This window comes from Ciconia boyciana, chromosome 1 (assembly GCF_034638445.1).
Source record: "Ciconia boyciana chromosome 1, ASM3463844v1, whole genome shotgun sequence".
Classification (NCBI taxonomy): Eukaryota; Metazoa; Chordata; class Aves; order Ciconiiformes; family Ciconiidae; genus Ciconia; species Ciconia boyciana.
In genome coordinates, this window is record NC_132934.1 from 17386586 (window position 1) to 17407832 (window position 21247).

The following is a 21247-nucleotide window of genomic DNA, read 5'->3' on the forward strand; positions in this document are numbered from 1 at the left end:
ATCATTATTGCACTGAATAATGTGCATGCTTCAGCTGAGTCAGAGCAAATATATTCTTAAGAAACAAAGAAAGAAGTTCTAAAAGTAACAATGACTACAATGTAAAATGATAAACATTATTACTGAAGAGGAGCTTTAATGAAAGACCTTCTATACCTTCCATTAAATCACACTAAAAATAGAAACAGCTAGGAATGACATGAGTGACAAATTACTTAAAAGTCAATAGCAACATGCTCATGATTCAAAATAATGCTTGAGAGCTTTAACATTTTAAAGTCCAGCTCTATGAGCTGCAGTGGCTAAAATTTCCAGAGATTAGTTTTTATGAATGTGTGTCAAAATCTATGTTTGGGGCCATAGGTGGAAGGGTGTCGGTCCGGATAAGGGCTGGGTGCCCCCAGGCCCCAGGGCAGTCAGTTGGAGCTAAGGATGCTCAGCACCTCCTCTCCAAGAGTTAGGGAAGCTTTAACAGACATGAACTTCCTCCCCCACAAACAACCCGTGAATGCACGGGAGGGTTTTGTTCTCTTTAGGACGATACTAAACCTGCATAATATATTAGATTTATGCACTGGAATAACCTTTCAGCTGAAGGAAACCAGAAGTTTGGATTAGGAGTAGCTAATTAAGCTGACTTCTTCCAGCCTTCAAGTCCCTTGAGAGACATCTTTTCCACAATTATAAGATAATTACTGCAGATGGACAGTTTTCTCTTTTCCAAAGCTGAACTATTAAACAAGTTAAAAAAGTAATGTACACTTACTTACACTCTTTATGGAGGTGATGCTGGAGCTAGATAGTTAAAGTTGAACAGAAGGGCTTACAAGTAAACCAGTGTCATTTGTGGTTTAACCCCAGTTGGCAACTAAGCACCACAGAGCCGCTCGCTCACCCTCCCCCCTACAGTGGGATGGGGGAGAGAATCTGAAAAGCACAAGTAAGAAAACCCGTGGACTGAGATAAGAACAGTTTAATAATTGAAATATAATAACAATAATAATAATAATAATAATAATAATAATAATGAAAAGGAAAATAGCAAGAGAGAGAGAGAGGAACAAAACCCAGGAAAGAACAAAAAAAACAGTGATACAACCGCTCACCACCCACCGACCGATGCCCAGCCCATCCCTGAGCAGCGATCGCTGCCCCCCGGCCAACTCCCCCAGTTTCTATACTGAGCATGACGCCATATGGTATGGAATAGCCCTTGGGCCAGTTTGGCTGTGCCCCCTCCCAGCTTCTTGTGTGCCTGGCAGAGCATGGGAAGCTGGAAAGTCCCTGACTAGTGTAAGCACTGCTTAGCAACAACTAAACCATCAGTGTGTTATCAACATTATTCTCATACTAAACCCAAAACACAGCACTATACCAGCTACTAGGAAGAAAATTAACTCTATCCCAGCCGAAACCAGGACAATCAGGCAATTAGTTTGGGTATTAAAATGAGCTTTAAAACATGCCTTTAAAGAAATTTACCATTTGGGATTAGATATTTTTTGTTCTTAAGAAGTTTACTAGTTAGACTTCTATCACATTTTAATTAAAGTTCACCTAAATTATTGCACAAGCTATAAGTGAATGGAAGAATTGTTTCAGTGGTGTTTTTCTCCCTTGTGTTTCATAAGTGAAAGGTTTTGCCTTAAGCAGAACCTGAGGGAATAACATTTTCTAAGAGAAAAGTAAAGAATTCCCTTCTTCTAAAATGGCTGCAATCTTCCTCTGTTCTAAATAACACAAAGCAGATAGCTGCTCCCAATTAGGGACATATTGCAAAGCGCACTTACCTCCTTTTAGTTCCAGTTGACTGCTGAGCAGTGTTGAATAGTATCTCTTCATTCACTGGCACCTCAAAGTATTCCTAACTTTATTACTTACTGGCATGGTGGGCCACCATCTTCCCCAGGAGCAGATTAGGCTCCCTTTCAATGAGCTTGGTGGCTACCAGTGGCCATCCTGGGGCAGAGAAGCTGGTGGTGTCAATGCCACTGGCAGCAATGGGAGGTGGTGACCACTCCAAGCAGTGAAAGGGGCAGCACGGATGAGCTATGGGGTGTAAAATGCTGTGGTCTTCACGCCTGGGGAGAACAGAGACGTATGGCCCCACAGGTGTGCATGAGTTGGGTTACTCTGCACCAGGCTGGCATAAAAAACCCCTTGTCTGACACTGGATCTGAAGGGAGGGCTAACGAGGTCCTTTTGAGGTTGGATGTGTCCCAACTTCAAGCCCCTTGAGAAGTTTTACTTATTCCAGCATTAAGCTGCTGATGGTGAGGCAGCTGGAATGAGGATTGCCTTGGAGGAAACCCAGAGGTGTCCAAGCGTGGAAATGCCCAGAGTGGCACCCTGCTCTGCCAAGCAGAGACCTCGACGGGGGAAAGTAAAATCTAGTGCCTCTCTAAAATCATTCGAACAAAGAATGTCTCATAAAAAATAAACATGAAGGTATTTAATAATTTCACATCACTTTTGCCTTATACAAGAAATACTCACAACATATCTTTAATGACTTTTCCTAAATTATTATGTGCTCTCAATTCTTATTAAATTTTAATGCTGTTTTCTTCCAATATTATTGCAATCTGCATTAAGAACATAATCCAAATTTTTCTAAAATATACAAATAGAAAAGTAATTGTTACCTGTGGGATTTTGATAATGGAAGTGTAACCACTGTTTTCAGGACCCTTTCATAACTAAGGACGAAGAACCTGGCACTTACAGGCCTTATGATCTCGGAGAGGAAATGGGAGTCTGGGTGAACAACTCCGATGGCGTAACTCCTGCTGTTGGAAAGGTTGGTTTATTACATTCTCTCATGCATTTGGTCTAGTGCTGCTTCAAAGTGATAAAGCACCTGTGTAACAGAAATTAGAAGATAACCAGGTGTTATATCTGTGAACTCTAGGCCTGGCCCCCCGGAGACTCGGTGTTTCCTGACTACACCAACCCCAGGACAGTTGAGTGGTGGACCCAGATGTGTCTGGAGTTTAAGGATGTCCTTGACTACGATGGGATCTGGATTGTATGTCTCATTATATTTGCTCTCCCTTCTTTTAAAAAAAGAAAATTAGGCTTTTCACATGTGTCTTACTCTCTTTATTAAAGGATATGAACGAACCGTCCAATTTCTTAAGAGGCCAGTATCCTGGATGTGCTGTTAATGATATCAATAACCCTCCTTACATTCCTAGTAAGTAAAGTTTCCTTGACAATCTTTTTTTTTTTTTTTTTACTCCTGGATAGGCTATTTCTTAGAAAAAAATTCCAACCTCTCATTTTCCATCTTTCCCTGCCTGTTCTGTGTGTTCAGTTACATATTTGTTCAAGACCATTGGCTCGGCTTTGGTGGAGTATCAAACATAAGCCACTTTCCTCTGGCACTGGGGCTGCTTTGTAACAGGACTAGAAAAATGGCCTTCCCTGCCATTCTCTGAGCAACTGGTCTGCATCAGAGAAAGGGCAAGATGCCTATATACTGTAACTCAGCTATAGATTTATGGAAGGAGTAACCCTTCTGCCTCACCATCACCACTGCTAGTCCCAGGGGTGGGCAGTCTCTGCCTTTTCCACAAACCATGACAAGGAAGATGGCATCTCCCTGATGCCTTAATTCAATATCTTTTCTTTCTGGTGGGAAAGAAATTTTCATTGCCTTACTAGAAATGGGCTAAAACTAAATTTAAAAATGCCCAAGCCTATGGGAGACGGATAGGAATGGGAACACCTCTTCCAGTGGCCGAGTTAATGACATGCTCATTCTTCCCCAGGAAGCCATGAGTACTTACAATTAGTGCCAGTGGTCCTGGCAATTAAACCAGCCAACATTTCCCCAGGAAAGCCTGGCTGCCTGAGCAATGCTAATATGCAGCAGGAAGTTGATACATAAATGAGTTATTGACAGTGAAGTATTGGAAATGTCCCCTTTTTCCCTTCAGGCTGTTGTACTGTCATGTGAATTCTTCATTTTATTTATTAAATCTCATTTCTTTTTACTCTGAATACAAGGGAAACATAAACATAACAAAAGCATGACAAAGTATTATAAAAAGATTGTAAATTATTGAAACCAGAAGCAGAGCTTTTAATTATGATTTTGGTGTTTGCCCTCTTTGCGGGGAAACCACTGATTGCAACTGTTGTATACTGGTCTTGTCATTGACCAAAGCCCAGGAACTGATGAGACATTTCCACCTTTGCCTTAAGTTACCTCCATTTTTGTCAGCATTCAGAACTGCAAAAAAATGTGTGAGACTTTGGGGAAGATGGCCAAAACAGCAGAGCTCCCTTTACCCTCACAAATAAAGGACTGAGGGATGGACCCATAGAGAGGCTTCTGAGCCATGAAGCTGAGCTTTGTGACAACTAGTGTTGAAGCCTAAGCCGTTATAGAGGAGTCAGAGACCTAGATACCTACATGACATGTAAGGACAATGAGGGATGTTGAAGACAGGTGTATTTTGAGCCCAGTTTCTCCCTCTGACTTGCTCCTTCTCGTGCACATATGCACCTACTTCTGCTTGTGACTCACAGTGTTGGTCTTCCTTCTGCAGACAGGAGCCTAAGGTATTTTTTCCAAGGTGTAGGAGATCTGTTTTCAACCAGCATTTAAGGGCTTTCTTTTATATTCCACTTTATGCCAATACTGTGCATGCCCTTGGCTGTCCAAGCCCTTCACTGGTGTAGGTGTGAGGTGGGACCTAAGCTGCTTAGCCCAACAAGACATTGGGACCTTCCTGGGGTTGGCAGGGTTTTGGAGCCTCACTGTTGCCTTAGGTGACGAATCTGTGCAAGTCCCAGTCTCAGTGCCTCAGGTTTTTTGTCAATGTAGCCTTCAGCCTCCTTATCTAAATTGTAACCACGATTACATGTAACCGTGGTTTGAACCACAGTTCATGTCAAAGCAGATGTCCTTCAAATCAATTTTCTGTAAAACACTTTATACTGAAGATTAATATGCAGTTGTAAAATAATCACTATTACTGAGGCAGAATACAAAATACTCAGAATAAGAATGAAGCATGAAAATATGACTCATGTGGCAGCATTTTCTTTCATATCCCACCCTAATTTTATGGGGCTAATAATTAAGTGCCACTGGGACATTAAGTGTGACTTTCCCCAGAACCTTAGTGTCTTCTTCAAAGCCATATCAGTCAAAATTACTTGGAAATTGCCTACAAATTAAGTTATTTCTGATGCAGATCAGCCACACTGGCGTCTTTGTGTCTAAAGATCCAAACACGAGGATTCCAGCTGTGGTGGCACAGCAGAGCAGAGAGGCTAATGGGGTTTCAGGTACAGAGAAATGCACTTTGTAGTCATGAACTGCAAACATACAGTAAATTGCGATTAGGCAGTGAGATTGCCTGCTCACGGAGAAATATTTACAATAGTGTGTGCACCTAATTAAGCATGCAAAAGAAGAATATTTGAGAATCTACCTTCTTTCTTTTTTTGAGAGGATTTTATAACATTGTCAACTGCATCTCTAAAAATAAATGCATTGTATAAACCAAATATCTGACCTGCCCAATTCCTGCTGAACTTCACATGGCATTTTCATGGAGGTGACCTGCAGAGGATGAGAATCACATTTTCCGCACCAAATGGGCTTTGCCAGCATCTCCTTAATATGGGATCAAAGACCAGGCATCATCTGTGCAGCCAGTTTGTACCTCATATTGCTTCAGCTAAACTGGTGCTGTGCCAGCGACGTCAGGGCTACCCCTGACTATTACTGAAGGCAAAAAGCTGCTGCTGCCTCCACTGCCTGTGACCTGCTGATAGGAAGAGTTACTGGATGATCCATCCGCATGTGAATACGCCCATTGTAATCTGTCCTTGCTCTCTTCTGTGCAGCGTATTGGGCGTAGCAGACGACACCCTGTGGACTGCTGCACCTCATGCTTTTTCCTCCCGTGCACACCTCCGACACTCCCCACTGATCGCTTGCAATGCTGCTTGAGGCCGCGCCATTAGTCCTGCTGGCTTTTAGTCCTAGATGCCTCAGGGGAAGAGAGGGGCCAGAGCTGAGCTTAAGTGTGAATTTTGCCATGACAGGGCAGAATCGTGCTGCCTACCTACATCTGCAGCTGAGTGATATGCAAACCAAGGTCTCGTGATTTCACACAACCATACAAGTTCCCTGGGCATCTGAATTTCTGGTTTTGTTTTTTTCTTCTTGCAAGATTTTTGCTCTTAAGTAAAATTCATCACTATGTGAAAGAATACGTAGGTGTATTCTTAATTCAGCAATGCAGAAATTTTATTTCTGGCTATTACTCACTGAATACATGATACCTGTACAGATGTTTTGAATTATTGGACATAAAGTTTGAAATTAATTAGCAGTGTTTACTCAGGCCTCTCACCCTCTGGAGGACACATGTGCCTGTCTGCAGGCAGGTATTCATGGCTACATGCTAACCTCTAATCAGTGCGGGTCCAGCACTTCCTCAGCTTTTCCTCTTCCCAAATCATTGGGTGTTTTCACCCCTAAATGAGTAGAAATATGAAGAGCTTTGAATTGTGATGTATATAATTTTACAGTGTTTTGTATCATTCTCAGGCATTTCTGATCGTTCCCTGGCGCAAAAGACGTTGTGTCCCGACTCCAAGACTTACCTTGGAGATCATTATAACACACACTCTCTCTTCGGCTGGTCACAGACAGCACCAACTTTCCAGTAAGTTTTCTAAGTATTTCTAAGCAGATTTCAGGTGATTGAAATACATTTTAAAAGCCTCTGATGTTACCTGGGAAATCTGTAATAGTATCTAATAAGAAACTTCTAATAAGAAGCCCCATGCTTCATTTTACTGTTTGTCATTTAGTAAGAAGTGTCAAGAAAAGAGAATCCTGGAAGAAGAAACAGACTCTTTTCCAATTTTACTTTTCTTAGCTAAAATCGGGATCTACTTGTAGGGCCTAACTCTCCCGCTGCTGCTTTTGCATAACTAGAGCAGGATGTTTCTGTCCTCCGCTAGAGCTGCTCACGTGCAGCTGCTGCAGAGGCAGCCTGGTGTGGCGTCAGGGGAATTTTTCCATCCCTTCATTACCGTGGCCCAAGCAGAGGAGTTTCTATTGCTGCCAGTGAAGGATCCGAACCGCGCAGCTCCCCTGGCTGCTTCTGGAGCTGCCTCTGGTTCCCGGCAGGCAGCGTTTTGCATTTTGGCTTGGGGCTCAGTCGGTCCAGGAAGGCAGAGCTGCATTGCAGCACAGTTGCTGTCGGCTACTGTAAAACTCATTTTGCAGCTGGGAAGCACTCAGAACTAGCTTACACAGGCAGACTGTTGCTGTGAAGCTGGAGCGACAGTGGAAAGCTAGCTGTTGGATTAAATCAAATGGGCAAATCATGCCTTTTCCAGCAGAGATTGAGCTAAAACACAGATAAGTTTAATACTGTAATATAAGTGCCAAAGCAGGGGTCCTTGTGCTGGCTTATTTCAGTATTTAGCACTCATTTTCAGCAGTTGTATTGTAATAGCGTCCAGAGGACATGGCTAAATGAGCCTACGTATGGTGTTGATGCACTTGTATTTTATACACCAAGCCTGGGGGAAGGGAAGCACTGGATAAAAGCCAGAAGCAGTTTGCCAGCTCTTGTGGGCCTGGCTGAAGAGGAGTCCAGCTTTCAAGAGAAGGAGCAGAAAGCCCTTGAACCACACAGCTAGGACGCACAGGACTTAGTATGGGTTTTGGGGCCCTCTGCCCCAATCTCAGCAAAGATCCTGCCATCACTGGTCTCTCCACTGGGATTTGTCCTCTGCACGCTGGGGTCCACATAAGCATACACTGCCTTGGTAACACTGTTCGAATAGAGACTTTGGATTTGCCTGTCTTCTTGAGATATTAAGTTTTATTCAGGCTTTGTGCCAGCAAAGCCAATTGCCTGAGACAAACCCTGTCAGTTTAGCAGGAAGCTCTGTGTGCCGGCAGCTCTGCCCCAGCCCGTTCAGTGTGCACGCTGTCCCAGCCGCCCCAACCCGGACCAACGCTGCTGGGACGGTTACTGCTGCACGGCGCCCTGCAGCCTCCCCCAAGGCTGTAAACCTTCCCCATTCCTGCAGTGCTTGGGGGAGGTTTTGCTCAGAAGAAACACGTTTTGCTCAGCCAAAAGTAGAGAGTCCTTCAAGGCTGGAGAACACCACCAAAGGCATAAGCAGGGGCCGGATTCCCTGCAAAGCTGGGAAACTTTGGTGAAGATTTTTTCATACATATTCATTTGGGTTTCTCAAACACATTTCTTTTCAAGGCTGGTTGTATACCCTTTCTGCCTTCACTCTTCATAAATAATATACTAAATTACATTACTGACAGGAATATTTAGCAAACCAGCATCAATTGCAGGATATTGGCTGAAAACGAATGACAAGTTCATAATTGTATAAAAAACAATTCTAAGAATTATTCTAATGCAGGCAGAGAATATGAAATGTGTCATCTGACCCATATCAAATGGCTTGAATTTGGATACATGAACTAGCAGCAATCAGCTTCTGCATAGCTTAATGCCAAGAGTTATTTGCACGTGATATTCTGTAAACAATTTCCATCAACAAATACATTTGACAACATTAGGACCTGTTCGGCAATGGTTCACAACAGATTGTAATTTATTCAATAAATTACTTGTTGCAAATTATTTATGCAGCTCTGGGCCATAGTTGAGTTGATCCGAAGTTGCCCTCATTAGCACCTGCATTTGCAAATGAAGCCAGACTTGTGCTGCACAGTCAGAGGAGAGGACTCATACTCAGGACATCCATGAAATGGCTCCAAAATGCCATTTATACAAAGCACACGGAGTCTTGTGCAGTTATTGGGCCCAGCAGTGCACCTACAACCCAGAACCAGCAGGTCCCACATGGTTCAAGAACTGCACCTCTTGCTGCATATGGCCCATAAGGCTAACATGTTTAGGCTTGCATGAAAGCTGTTGGGTTTTTTGCTTCAGAAACAAATGTGGAAGCATTTTAAAGGCTCTGTGCCATTACAGAACCAATACCGAATATTGGCCATTATGAATAGGGATGAAAGAGCTCTTGATCAAATCTCATTAAGGAAAGGGAGAAGGAGGTGGATGGTGAACAACATGATTAATATTTCATGCTAGGATTTCCCAGAGAATCTAACTTGTGTTGCCCAGATCATATTAAAGCAGAGCTGAATTTGAGTTCCTGCAATACATAATATCGCAATATGTAATTATGTACAGAGATTATCCTATGTTGGGGGATTTTGTAACAGTTTTGTTAAGAAGGCATATTGCACTTCCTTGATTTTCTGGTGATGCAGCAAAATTATTTTCAAAAGGCAAGGAAAAATTAATAACACCACTAATTCTGTAATGAAATCTCATGTATGAAACAATGACAGGAAACCAGAGGAAATACTACAAGGATGGGGTGACATTTTGAATTATGACATTTTTGCTTTCTATACTGATTATTTCTTTTTTTAAGAAGTTCAGATACTGGTCGGTTTTTTTATTTGTTTGTTTTACACTTTTAATTCCAGGATATTAGAACTTCATTTGCCAATACAAATCTCTAAATAAATCCTATATTGAAAAAAATACATATTATACTGTTTTTTTAGGAACCTGTAGGACACTAAATTAAATGTACTAATACAGAAAGGAAATTATGTTTCAATTTTTCAGTTTGAGACACTGTTGAGAATAAATTAAACACAAATTATTTTTTAGGAAGACTAAAAATACCTGAAACAAATAATTTTGTGGATCAGATATATTTTCGTTTTTTATTTTGGCCACTGAGTAAAACTTCCCATTATCTGCAGTTCTGCAGCCACATTTTCACGTGACTCGGGACCACAACAATAATTGTTTCATGAATAACACCCCTTCAGATAAAATTGTGCCTGAAAGCTCAGGCTGATCATATAACCCTTTCAGTTACCATTCTTATTTTTAATGGCCTTGTTGCATTTCTTTGCAGTGTTGCCCAGCAGGCAACTGGAAAGCGAGCGTTTGTCTTGAGTCGGTCTACATTTGTTGGCAGTGGGAAGCACGGGGGTCACTGGCTGGGTGACAACTTCTCTCGGTGGAAGGACATGCACCAGTCAATCATTGGAATCCTGGAATTCAACCTCTTTGGCATCCCCTACGTAAGTCCGGTGTCCTTCAGGCAGTTGCTGGCTCATACACAATATCACTTTAAATTAACTCAAATGTTTTCTGAAATAAGCTGCTTGAGATGGCCAGAAGTAACGGCCTCCACAGCATAAGGAAATGCAGATTAAAAAAAGCTAAATGTCATCAATCTTGGCTGGCTGAAGAGAAACAAAAATAGCACTGCTAGATTCAGATTAAATCACTGCATGCCATTCAAAACCGATCTCTTTATATTATGTATTCTATCATTGAGGTCCCTCCATATATTTCTGGTTTTGCAAGCTGGGCTGGAGAATTTGTAGAATTATTGAAATACGGTCAGATCTTCCACAGTGATGTTAATGCTCTAGGAGCCAGTACAATCTCAGCCCCAGAAAAATTCATATCATTAGGAAGCATTCTTGTAAAGTCATCAGAAATAGGTATCTCTTTCCAAAAATTACTGTTATTAACAAACTCCTGTAGTTTCTCATTTTTGGGCCTCAGTCACTGTCACACACACTTATCCAATGATTTTATTTTTTCTTTAGATCGGTGCTGATATCTGTGGGTTTAACTACAACACTACCTATGAACTCTGCTTGCGCTGGATGCAGCTTGGCTCTTTCTATCCATTTTCCAGAAACCACAATGCAGAGGGAAATAGCGTAAGTAAACAAAGTTACACAAAGCTGTAGTCTATGATTACAGTGACGACGGTGATTTGTATTACCTTCTCAGAAATTAACCTGCCATTCTCAGGTAAACTGGAGCAGCAGGTGAAAAGGAGCGCTGCACTGAGAGCAGGAATTACATGGTGAAGTGTAAATTTTTCCCACCCATAGTGTAAAGACGACACAGAAATGCTAAAAACCATGTAGTATCTAACATCTGAAAGCCATGCAGAAACGTGTATCGCGCATTTTGAATGACAGAAAATGGTCTTCCCACACCGTTGGTAAGATTCCTCCCCTCCATCTTTTACCCACTGAAGCCCAGGTTTTATTTAAAAGCCAGTGAGTGTTAGCACATCTTCCTACTCCCTTGTTTACTTCAATTTTTGTTTCAGTACTTCTGTAACTATAACAGGTATTGCAGGAAGGGGAGAGAGGGCATTATACACCATCCTTGCTGTTTAAAAGCAAGTTTCAGACAAACACCACAGCTGGAAACTCCACACAAACGTGAGAACTCCCAGCAGAGCCAGCGATGGCGACAGCATTATCAGCCAAGAAGCAACAAAGACTAAAAGAGGCCAATGAGCACATGAAAAGGATTAAAAAGTGCGGCCTCAGTCCAGACCCATGCCCTGGCTTCAACTTATCGTAAAGTCCTTTCAAGACTTGTTGCGGATAGAAACAACCTGATGATACTTCTTTCTAACTGTGAACAGTTTGAAGGTCTTGCAGCCTTCCTAAGCACACTGTGTTTACCTGCAACCGCGATGAAATTGCAGTTCTGCTAGTTCAATAAATGTCTTTTTTTTTTCTTCTGTAACCTGATCCGTGCAATGCTGGAGCTCAGGTTATTAGCTAACCTTCAGTTTTCTTTGAAGTTGTATCATCAAAATGTTGCAACATTTACACCCCCAGAAAGACCTCTGTCTCTGCATGAAAGTATGATGGACATTCAGGAACTAGGCAAATGCAGGAATAATAAGCTATAGTGCTGTCATTAAGAGGGTCAGGAATTACCCTGTAGATCCCTGAGATATGCTGAGATATTTCTCGCTAGGAGAACAAATGGCTGTGAGGTGTTAGCTGCTGCTGTTGATAAATATTTTCTGTTTACCTCTCCACTAAAATTAGAGGTACCTTATCTATATATGTTTGCTTGGCCCTTTGAGCATGCAAACAGGGTCTGACCTGGGTGAGTGGGTATTAATCACTTATGCACAATTTAATAAGCAGGAAAAGAGCAATGGGTCTACATGATGCGAGCTGCTACTCAGTGTTGAGTGAATGACAGAAGTAACAGAAGATACATTTGGTTTTACTGGGTTACTTAAATTAATTTAAAACATTGTGTTCACTGAAAGAAATGAACAAGGCATTTTGTGTGACTCAGCATCACCTAAGAAATCTGTCTGGGTTTTTGTGAACTTAGGCAATATTTGTACAGTGTCAGAATACTGGTAAAAATATAGTGCAATTTTTGAAATAATAGATGGATACTCTGGAGCTCAGAGCCAGCAGGGAATATTATCAGTGACTAATTCTGATGTAAACATAATAATGGAGAAATTTAACTTAAATATTGAGTTTCATTAACATTAAGTTAGTGTTAAAATAAAATCTTAAATATCCACTTTGCCTAATCCATTGGGGATTTCAAATGGTTTAATTAATACTTTTCTTGTCTGAAAAGCAATAGATAATATAAAAAGCTTTGTTACTTCTGTTCCTTTTATGTTTCATTATCCTTGGAATCCATCATACATTCTTCAGTTTTAATGAGAAAACTGAGTATTATGGGAACATGTTGTGAAGGAGGAAGGGAGCCATGTGCCTCGTTAGCTGGCTCAGTTTAGCGCTGGAGAAGGTCGCACAGGAGGAATTAAAGGAGATGTCACTCTTTCCCATGCCAGCACTGCCCTGGGCTGCATGCTCCGCATCCCATCGCAGGGGATAGTCAAGGTTGCCTTGAAGTAGATCAGAAGCAGCCAACAAATGTAGACAGATTGCTTAAACCTGTCCTCTTGACGGTGGGACCCAGTACGCGTGCCCTCTCTCCCAGGAGAGCATCAGGACCCAGTATGCGTGCCCTCTCTCCCAGGAGAGCATTGCTGGCAGCGAGGAGGTGAGGGGCACTGCTGATGCGTGGGTGTCCCCTCGGGCAGGGCATCCTGAAATGGTGGGCACAGGAGAAGAAATCAAGTTTCTTTGTATGGATGAAATGTTTTCCCCACCACACGCAGTGGCTTCAGTCACTCCTGTTGGCTTCAGCGGGGCCATGGATATACTCTTACTTTTAAATAGATTTCCCTTTATGTTCTCGGCCAACATAATTATGCTTTTGCCTTTGTTTTGCAGATTATTAGTCTTCACTTTTTCCTGTGTTTCACCTTCTCTGTCCCAGAGGGGTTGCATCTTCAGGATAAATTAACTTCTAGAGACAGGCTGTCTGTTCCCAAGCACAGACATGAAACCCCAGCTCCCCTCCTGCCATGAGGTTACGGGTGGTTGCAGATGGCTCACAGACACCGCGGTGGGGCCTGATCTGTCTGAACTCACTGGAATTTTTCAAGTTGAAAAATTTTATACAAATATTAGGTTGGTGGTAAAGGATGTTGTTCTTAATACATCTTCCAGTTTGCAAATCAGTGCTTTTTCTTACTTAAACATTCACTTTCGTAGCATTATGCTAGCCACAGCTCTCCTTAGGTTGCACACAGGTTCTCCGTTGAATTTGAAGTCCCTAGTTATAATGCTCAGTACAAATCAAAGCTTTTCCTTAACAGGAACAAGACCCAGCGGTGTTCGGAGAAGAGTTTGCCAGGATCTCTCGCGCTACACTTCAGATCAGATACTCACTGCTGCCATACTTATACACCTTGTTCTTCGAGTCTCACGTTCACGGAAACACGGTGGTGCGGTCACTGATGCATGAGTGAGTTTGGAGTCTCTCTTTTTTATCATATTTTGCTCACAAAAATAGTCGAGCTTCTATGTATGAACTAGCTGATATCCGTTTGAGGTAGTCTCAGTAATATTACTGCATGCTGTCTCTTAAAAAGAACAGGTTTACAATGAAATCCAATCAAATTATATGCACAAAAATAATTCTTAATATATGCAATGGATTTTCATTAAGATATAACCTATATTTGTTTCCAGTGAAAAAAAAACTAAGTAAGGAGAATTCTGAAAATTTCTTTTCTTAGGCAAATATGAAGTTCTGTTTTATTTTAAAAATAGGAATGACATACCTGTATTTTCTGTATTTAAATGAAGTCTATGAAATCTGTATTCTGGTCCAGAATGCCAAGAAGGTCTCATACAGAGAAGTCTCCATTTTCCAATCATGCACAGCATTTGCATTTTCCAATTTAGCACTTGCATCTGCATGCTATGTATGAAACCTACATCTGTGTCCACAAATTGTACAAAGAAAAGAGAGATAGAGATGTTTGAGTGTAGAAGCAGGTGCAAAACCGAGATTAATAAATACAGACTGAAAAACCCTTCGGAAAATGTGACCTCAGATTTTCGGAACAACTCATTTTTTCTGTTTGGAAGAAGCAGGAATCAAAGTGAGGTTTAGTTTCTCTCTCAGCATCTTTTAATTAGCTTTTTACCTGCTTTTGGTAAATTTTCTACTTCAGAATGCTTGATGCAAAGACTTGAGCGAAAGGAGTGCAAATAATACATATGAAAGGCTGCTGCCCGAAGCTCTGACACAGTTTAGTCTCATTGGTGCAGGCTACATCCTGGCCTGTTTAATGTTCTTTTTCCCTTCAGGTTAAAAACATTTTGGTGAAAGGGTAAGGCATTTTTTGCAAATTAAACTGAGATTACACTAAAGTGCAGACCATTCGAGTATGGAAAGGATATGCCCAAGACCCGTTTTGCCTACTCAGCGTAATGGCTAACTGATAAATTTTAAAAGCAGTATCCTTCCCCTTCCTACTCTGCTACCTTATTTAACTGGGTTACATTAAGGAGAAGTTTTATAGATACTCATGTCTTACAAGGGGCTATATGCTATTTCAAGTATTTATTTTAGCTCTATTTTTGCTTAATATGAGATTTGTGTTAATATTGGAAATGACCGAGTTCATTTGGCATTAATATTAGCTAATCTCTGCTAATACAGAATTACTTTAGTGATGTTAAAGCTGCCTTTCTGACTGTTCCCAGCATACTTGTATTCTATTTGGCTACATCTACAATAGTAAATTTCCAAATTTGCTTTGATTTGAATTGTAGAGCAGTCTCAGATGCACCAGCGGACACTTCTGTTGGGTGAAACTGAGCTGAAAGTTGCGCTCCAGCCATTGATGGGAGTTTAGTCAGCGGGACCAGACTGGGATTGCTCAAAATAAAACCTCTAAAATGCATGTAGGGAGTGTAGGCATCAGGAGATCAGCACAAAGTGTTTCACTACCCAGGTCCCATCCTAGTGCGTACATCACTTGCTAATGTTGCCATAGCTAGATCCTAAAATGGCTTAAAAGTGTTTCTTACTATTATTAGTTAATTCTGGTTACTATTGCTACTTAAGGAGTATTTCTTACTATTTCTAATTAATATTCATTGGTTTAGTGGGGCTGCTCAAGTAGAGAAAGTGAACCAGATGCAAACAGGAGGAGAAATGTGGGGTTTAGAGAAAGAGAGAACTGAAACAGAATTTTTGATGTACGGATGATGGACTTTTACATCAAACCTTTCCCTTACTTGTAGCAAATACAAAGGAGAGCTAAAAAAACTGCACTAGTTTTTCAGGTGGAGCTGTTAGGAGCTCACAAGCCTCACCTGAACAACTCTGCCTGGACAGGGAGTCTCCAAGAAATAGCTATTTCATGTGGTCATTTCAGATTTTTCATTTCATTTCAAATATTTAGGAGCTCATTTCAAATAACAAACAACATCCCAGTAGATTCCTATGAGCATTTTAGGTGCCTCTGAGGTTTTCACTCAGTGAAACAGAGGCACCAGCAGCTCAGCTGTCCAAAAAGATCAGGAGCTGGTAATCCATTACTGGAAGGGAAAGCTCTGCTTAATGGCTAAATGGGAAAAATAAGACAGAAGAGAGGCCAGCATCTAACCATAGGAAGCATGTAGATGGAATTAAGCACCTTTCATAGATCACAGCTTTGGCTTAATGGCTTATATTTTCAAAATGGGAAAGTTCATTTGTTTGCTGAATTTGTGCTCATGGTTGCTATAATTGCAAGAGCAAATGGTGCTGAGTTAGATGGTGAGACGCTTGTTTCCATGTGCAAATAAGGTCGACTTCTCTTTTGTCATAATTTCTTGATCAGCTTTTTCTCCTGGAATCTCCCACAACAAAGTATATCGAATCAGTATTATAATTCTATTACACCGAAATTAAAATACAGAGAAGCTATGAGATTACACGAAAAACTAATGTTTTATATTTCAAAAACTTTAGGACAAGGTAATTCATCAAAAACGACACCCCACTTTAAATATTTACAAAGCATTATGTCAAAATGCAATAATGACCAAGATTAAGGTGTCCAAAAGAGATACTGTTTTTGACAGAAAAAGAAACTCTGAATAAATTGAGGTTTCTTTCAGGGAGAGCCTGAGGCATGCCTTCAAGAACATTTTTTCCCGAGTTCCATGTACTCCCCTAAACTTGTAATATTTTAGAAATCTGAACACCAAGTAGATGTCTTTTTATTGCCAAGGTGTTTTTGCTCATTTGGGGTAATTTCTGTAAGTCTGGGCTGGGTGCAGCATATGCCTGTGCCCCGAGCAGGCAGGGCGTCGGAGCAGGACACCGACACTGAGCCGCTCTGCTCCGGCCAGCGTACAACAGAAACCTGTCTTTAGACAGGGGCAGCTGCAAAGTCAGTTAAACAGACACAGCAAATCTCTTTTTTAAACAAATAATTTGTATGCCCTTAGAGAATAATACGTTAATATGCAACAGCCAGTGTGAATTTGTCAAAAGGAATGAGGGTAAGCCAGCCTAGTTGCCATCTTTCATAAGGCAGCAGGGCTGTTGGATCGGAAACGGGGCAGAGGAGCAGGAGAAAGCAGGAGGCACAAGGTACCTTGATTTCAGGAGGGCTTGGGACACACTCCAGGTGACATTCTTATAAGCTAACTAGGGAACGAGAATCCCTTATGAATTTCCTCAGAGATAGGCTTACAAATGATTGAAAGCCTATTTAAATTCTCAAGGATTTTATGCCAGATGAGTGGAGGTTCCTGAGATGGGGAGGATCTCTTCTCTTTGCCAGGTGCTATTCAATATCTTCATTAGCTGATGCATGGTGGAATAGAGATCTCTTCCCAAGCTGGCAGATGATGCCTGGCAAACAGGATGTAAATACACTGGAGAACATGATCAGAATCCAAAACGATTTTAATGCATTGAATAAAATGGACTGAATTCCATAACTTTTCATCCATTCAGGAAAGGCAGCTAAAAAGCACAATATGTATGAACGTTTCTTTGTGTTTGTCCTGCAAAAGGTTTCTAATGTAAATCTGTGAAAGGTGTGGGAAGCCAAATCCAAGGATTTTCACAAATGCTTTAGATCCTAGAGCACAGTGTTGTTCCTCTCTGTTCCCTCTCCTGGTCCTGGCCCCTATCCTGCTCTTTGGCTCCCTCAATGAAGTCTCAACCCACTGGACTGAAATTAAGTTAGTTGTTTTCCCACCACTGCTATTCTGAAAAGAAATCGGTTCCAGCATTTTGTGAGGGTTCTGGTCTGCTCCAGTATAGTAGGTGCAACTGTAATTTCTGAGTCTCTGTCCAGCTTTTGGCATTCCCTCAACCACGAAAAATATTTGGCGGTGTTGCAGGATGTCTTGAGGAAGCAGATTTCTTGTTGCAGTGAGTAATATCAAAATAATCTGCAAGTTCTATAAAAATGTGAATTAACATTGCGTATCTCACTTTCAACACTAGATTTACCTCCGATCAGCAGACTCATGGAATAGATACTGCCTTCCTTTGGGGACCTGCTTTTATGATTGCTCCAGTTCTTCAAGAGGCAAGTACTGTAATTAAAAAATGCCATCATACTGGAATAAAAGAAATGAACTGTGCTTAGGGCATTGGATGACATTCAGGGCATGTTTGCTCATATCCACCCATTTCTTCCCTCCACTGTGAAAGCTCGCAGAACGCATTTCTGAGCAGCACAGACAGTACAGAGCTGCCCAGTGCTTGAAGTGGGAGGATGAAAGTGAGGGCACAGCATTTCCCTGCTACTCCAAGCGTCTAATGGATGTAAACAGGCTGGATGCTGCCCCTCGTGTGCTCCTGTTATTGTGCTGACAGCTCCCTCCAAGGACACACACAGAGCAGTAATTGTCGAGCTAGAAAGAAACACGCAGATATTAAAGCAAACTGGTTTCCATATTGCCACTCACCCACAGCATTTTGGAACTGCAGCATCTCAAGGGCTGTGCTAGGAGTTTCCCAGCGTCACAGGCAAACGCAGTCATTACGGAAACGGTAACGACAATGTTCGCTGCTAATACGACAGGTTTTAAAAAGCAGCATTTTCCTATGGCTGTGCTGGGCATGGCGCTGGGCTCAGGGCTCTCACTGCTCAGCTGGAGCCGGGGGGGTTTCTCTCCTTGCCCCACCGCTGGCTGCTGACAGCACCAGAAATGTATATCTGAGCAGAGCTACATATTTGCATGTGAACTATCCTAGAGCTGTTTGTGATCGGGATGCTGCCAGAATATCTGATACTTTTTCTAGACTTTGCTGATGATCAAATGTATAAAGGGGCCACTGTTAGCCACCTTTTTTTATCCAGCCCTTGTGCCTCTGTGAATTTAAAAGGAAATTCTTACTCCTGCATCGAAAACCATTCTGACTCCACCGAGGCACTTCATTCGTCAGTCTTTCATCTTCAGACTCCCCCAGGTTTCTAATAGCTGATGACTAACAAGGAGATTTCACAGGGTCTCAGACCAGCAAGATGATGAAAGATGTGAAAGAAACCTTCCCATGAAGAGAGGGTGACAAGCCAGGGGTGGCTTCCTGCAAAGAAGTGAATGAAAGGGAACATTATAAGGATATATAAAATGATAGGGGGTCTAGAGAAGGGGTTCCTTATTTTTTGGGGGGACTGCAGCACAAAAGGAAGGCGGGGTGCCTGTGGCCTGATGGGGGAAGCAGAGCTTTGGAGGCAACGCGTTGCTGGGTCTTGCAGTGGGAGAGAGGTGGCAGCCAGGGCTTGTGCGGGCTAGCGGGGCAGGGCAGAGGTGAGCTGGAAGCCCCTCACCGTGGCACTGCAGGCCAGCAGTGACTGCGTCAAACTGCAGCATGGCACCCACTTGTCTAGAGAAGATGGGTCAGGCCCAGCTTTCCCTTTGGGTCAGGGACAGCTTTCCCTTCGCTCCTTGAGTCCTAGGGTGTGACCATGTGAGACATCCATCAAAATTACAACAGGGAACTGCTTTACACAGTGGCTTGTTATTTAGGCAGTCATGAAGGCAAGGCTCATCACGATTCAGGTGGTGGTTACACACTTCTCTGCAGACCACAATATCCAAGGTTGTCATAATAATGCAGAGAAAACATGGAGAGAGGGGCATCTTGACTTCACAGGGTTTTTCCTTCAAGGTTTCAAGGCACTTCATAGATTAAGCCAACCTTTACTTGTTAAACAGCTAGTAAGATCTAAACAGACAGAGCAAACTACCCCAACCTTACTTACTGCAGCACTAGGATGCTTTGCCTGAAACACCTAGCACTGCCCACTGTGGGAGACAGGCTGCACAGGCTGCGGGCAAGACAGATTTCCAGTTCGGCAATTCTTGTATTCTAATGTGAGATTTGCATACTTTAATAAATCAGTTATTTCTTACTCCTTCTATTTGTTTACATATATATTAAAAAATATATATAAAATCCCTAAAATGTCCAATGGTAAATTTGCCGTAACTTTTCTCCTCCACCTTTACTTTTTATGCTCCACCTGCTCCCTGGGGTAAACCTTGAGGGTAAACCATAACTCTGCAAAGGGGCAGACATCTATGTTGAGAATCAAAATTAATCTGTTCGTGAGAATAAGCAACTCACGACTAAAAAGGAAGTATGTTTTAATTCCAACTTTTCCTGGAGTTATTAATTCAAAGTGCCTTTAGCATGATTTCATCCCTGCAGCAATATAATACAACGCATGCTGCAAAACGAAGTACAGCAATTGTGCAATTAGCAGCACATCATTTATGATTATTTATCTGCAACTTTAAATTGTTCCCAAGAAGACAAATATCTGTGTATCCTCCTTGTCAGAGCTTACTCTCTCCCTGTTTCTGCAACAGGAACGGTGCAAGAGGCATTGTTGAGCAGTGGTGTCCCCCAGGCCATCATCAGATCTGAAGTCCTGTCTTGCAAAGGCTGCCGTAGACCTCACTGGGATTGCACAGATGTTAGAGGAGTGCACCTAGGCCAGTTACATTTCCAAGACATAGAGCTATGTACTAGACCAAAATAATCACATAACATTGACTCATCCCACGGAACTGCAGTAAAACCCCCCAAATAGGATAGCCTCGTCTGTTTAACATTATAGATTAGCCAGCACTAGTCCACTGCTATGATAATAACTCAGCCATAATATCCAAGATTTGACGTTATTAGAATATTCAGCATACATCTCTCCATGTGCAAATATAATAAAGCTAATGTAATATCAGAAATGCAAAAAGAGAAAAGACTTTAATCACTTTGTAACAATTACAGGGAGCAAGATCTGTGGATGTATACTTCCCTGAAGCACCATGGTTTGACTACTATACCGTACGTACTTTTAAGACTCAGTTTCTTACATTTTTTTACATAATTTAAAATGGTACAATTCCAGCAAAATAACTTTTAGCAATGTTCAGCAGTATTTTTACCTCAGCATCTGTGTTTAAGAAAACTAGAGCACAAAAAGTCTACATGAGGCTAGCTGGGAGAGTAAATTACACAGCTTTCAGTAGCATTTTATTTTCTATTTTTGGTTTGTAAAGCTCTAAGACACAGAGAACTGAATTTTCAAGAGCAGCCTAGAAATTCATGCAACTCTCAAGATTTCTTTCTCCTCCCCCGCCCTTATTGCATGCTTTAATTCTTGTACTGATACACTTCCCTGCGTAGAAATAGAGACAGAAACCTGAGTCGTACACCTGAGAACATGCTGCAAACCATTTTGCGCATGCAGTTTTGCGCATGCATCACTTTTGACAGAAGGCATATTTAGAGAGTGGCGTGAGGCTCCCCTCCGAAAGATGCTTCCCAGAGATGCAGAACAATCTGCTCTGTGGAAAATGCCAGCCTCTTCTAGTTTCAGGGACTACAAGTTTTGACCTTCCAAACACCATCCCCAGTACTGCATTTCCAAAAGTGCTCAGTTTCAACCTAACCACACTCTGCTGCAATCTGCGGGATAAGACCACTGTTGGCTTCAGCAGGGG

The 21247-nt window shown here is 41.8% G+C and overlaps 1 protein-coding gene across 1 annotated transcript in view; it reads left to right on the forward strand.

Moving 5' to 3' along the window:
• The window catches only part of LOC140655426 (lysosomal alpha-glucosidase-like), a 31669-nt gene that overhangs the window by 308 nt on the left and 10114 nt on the right, over positions 1-21247 (forward strand). Inside the window, exons 2-7 of the mRNA XM_072869962.1 lie at positions 2687-2800; positions 2912-3028; positions 3112-3196; positions 6575-6692; positions 9970-10138; positions 10676-10792. Coding sequence (XP_072726063.1) covers positions 2687-2800; positions 2912-3028; positions 3112-3196; positions 6575-6692; positions 9970-10138; positions 10676-10792 — 720 coding nt within the window. The remainder of the gene's footprint in view (positions 1-2686; positions 2801-2911; positions 3029-3111; positions 3197-6574; positions 6693-9969; positions 10139-10675; positions 10793-21247) is intronic.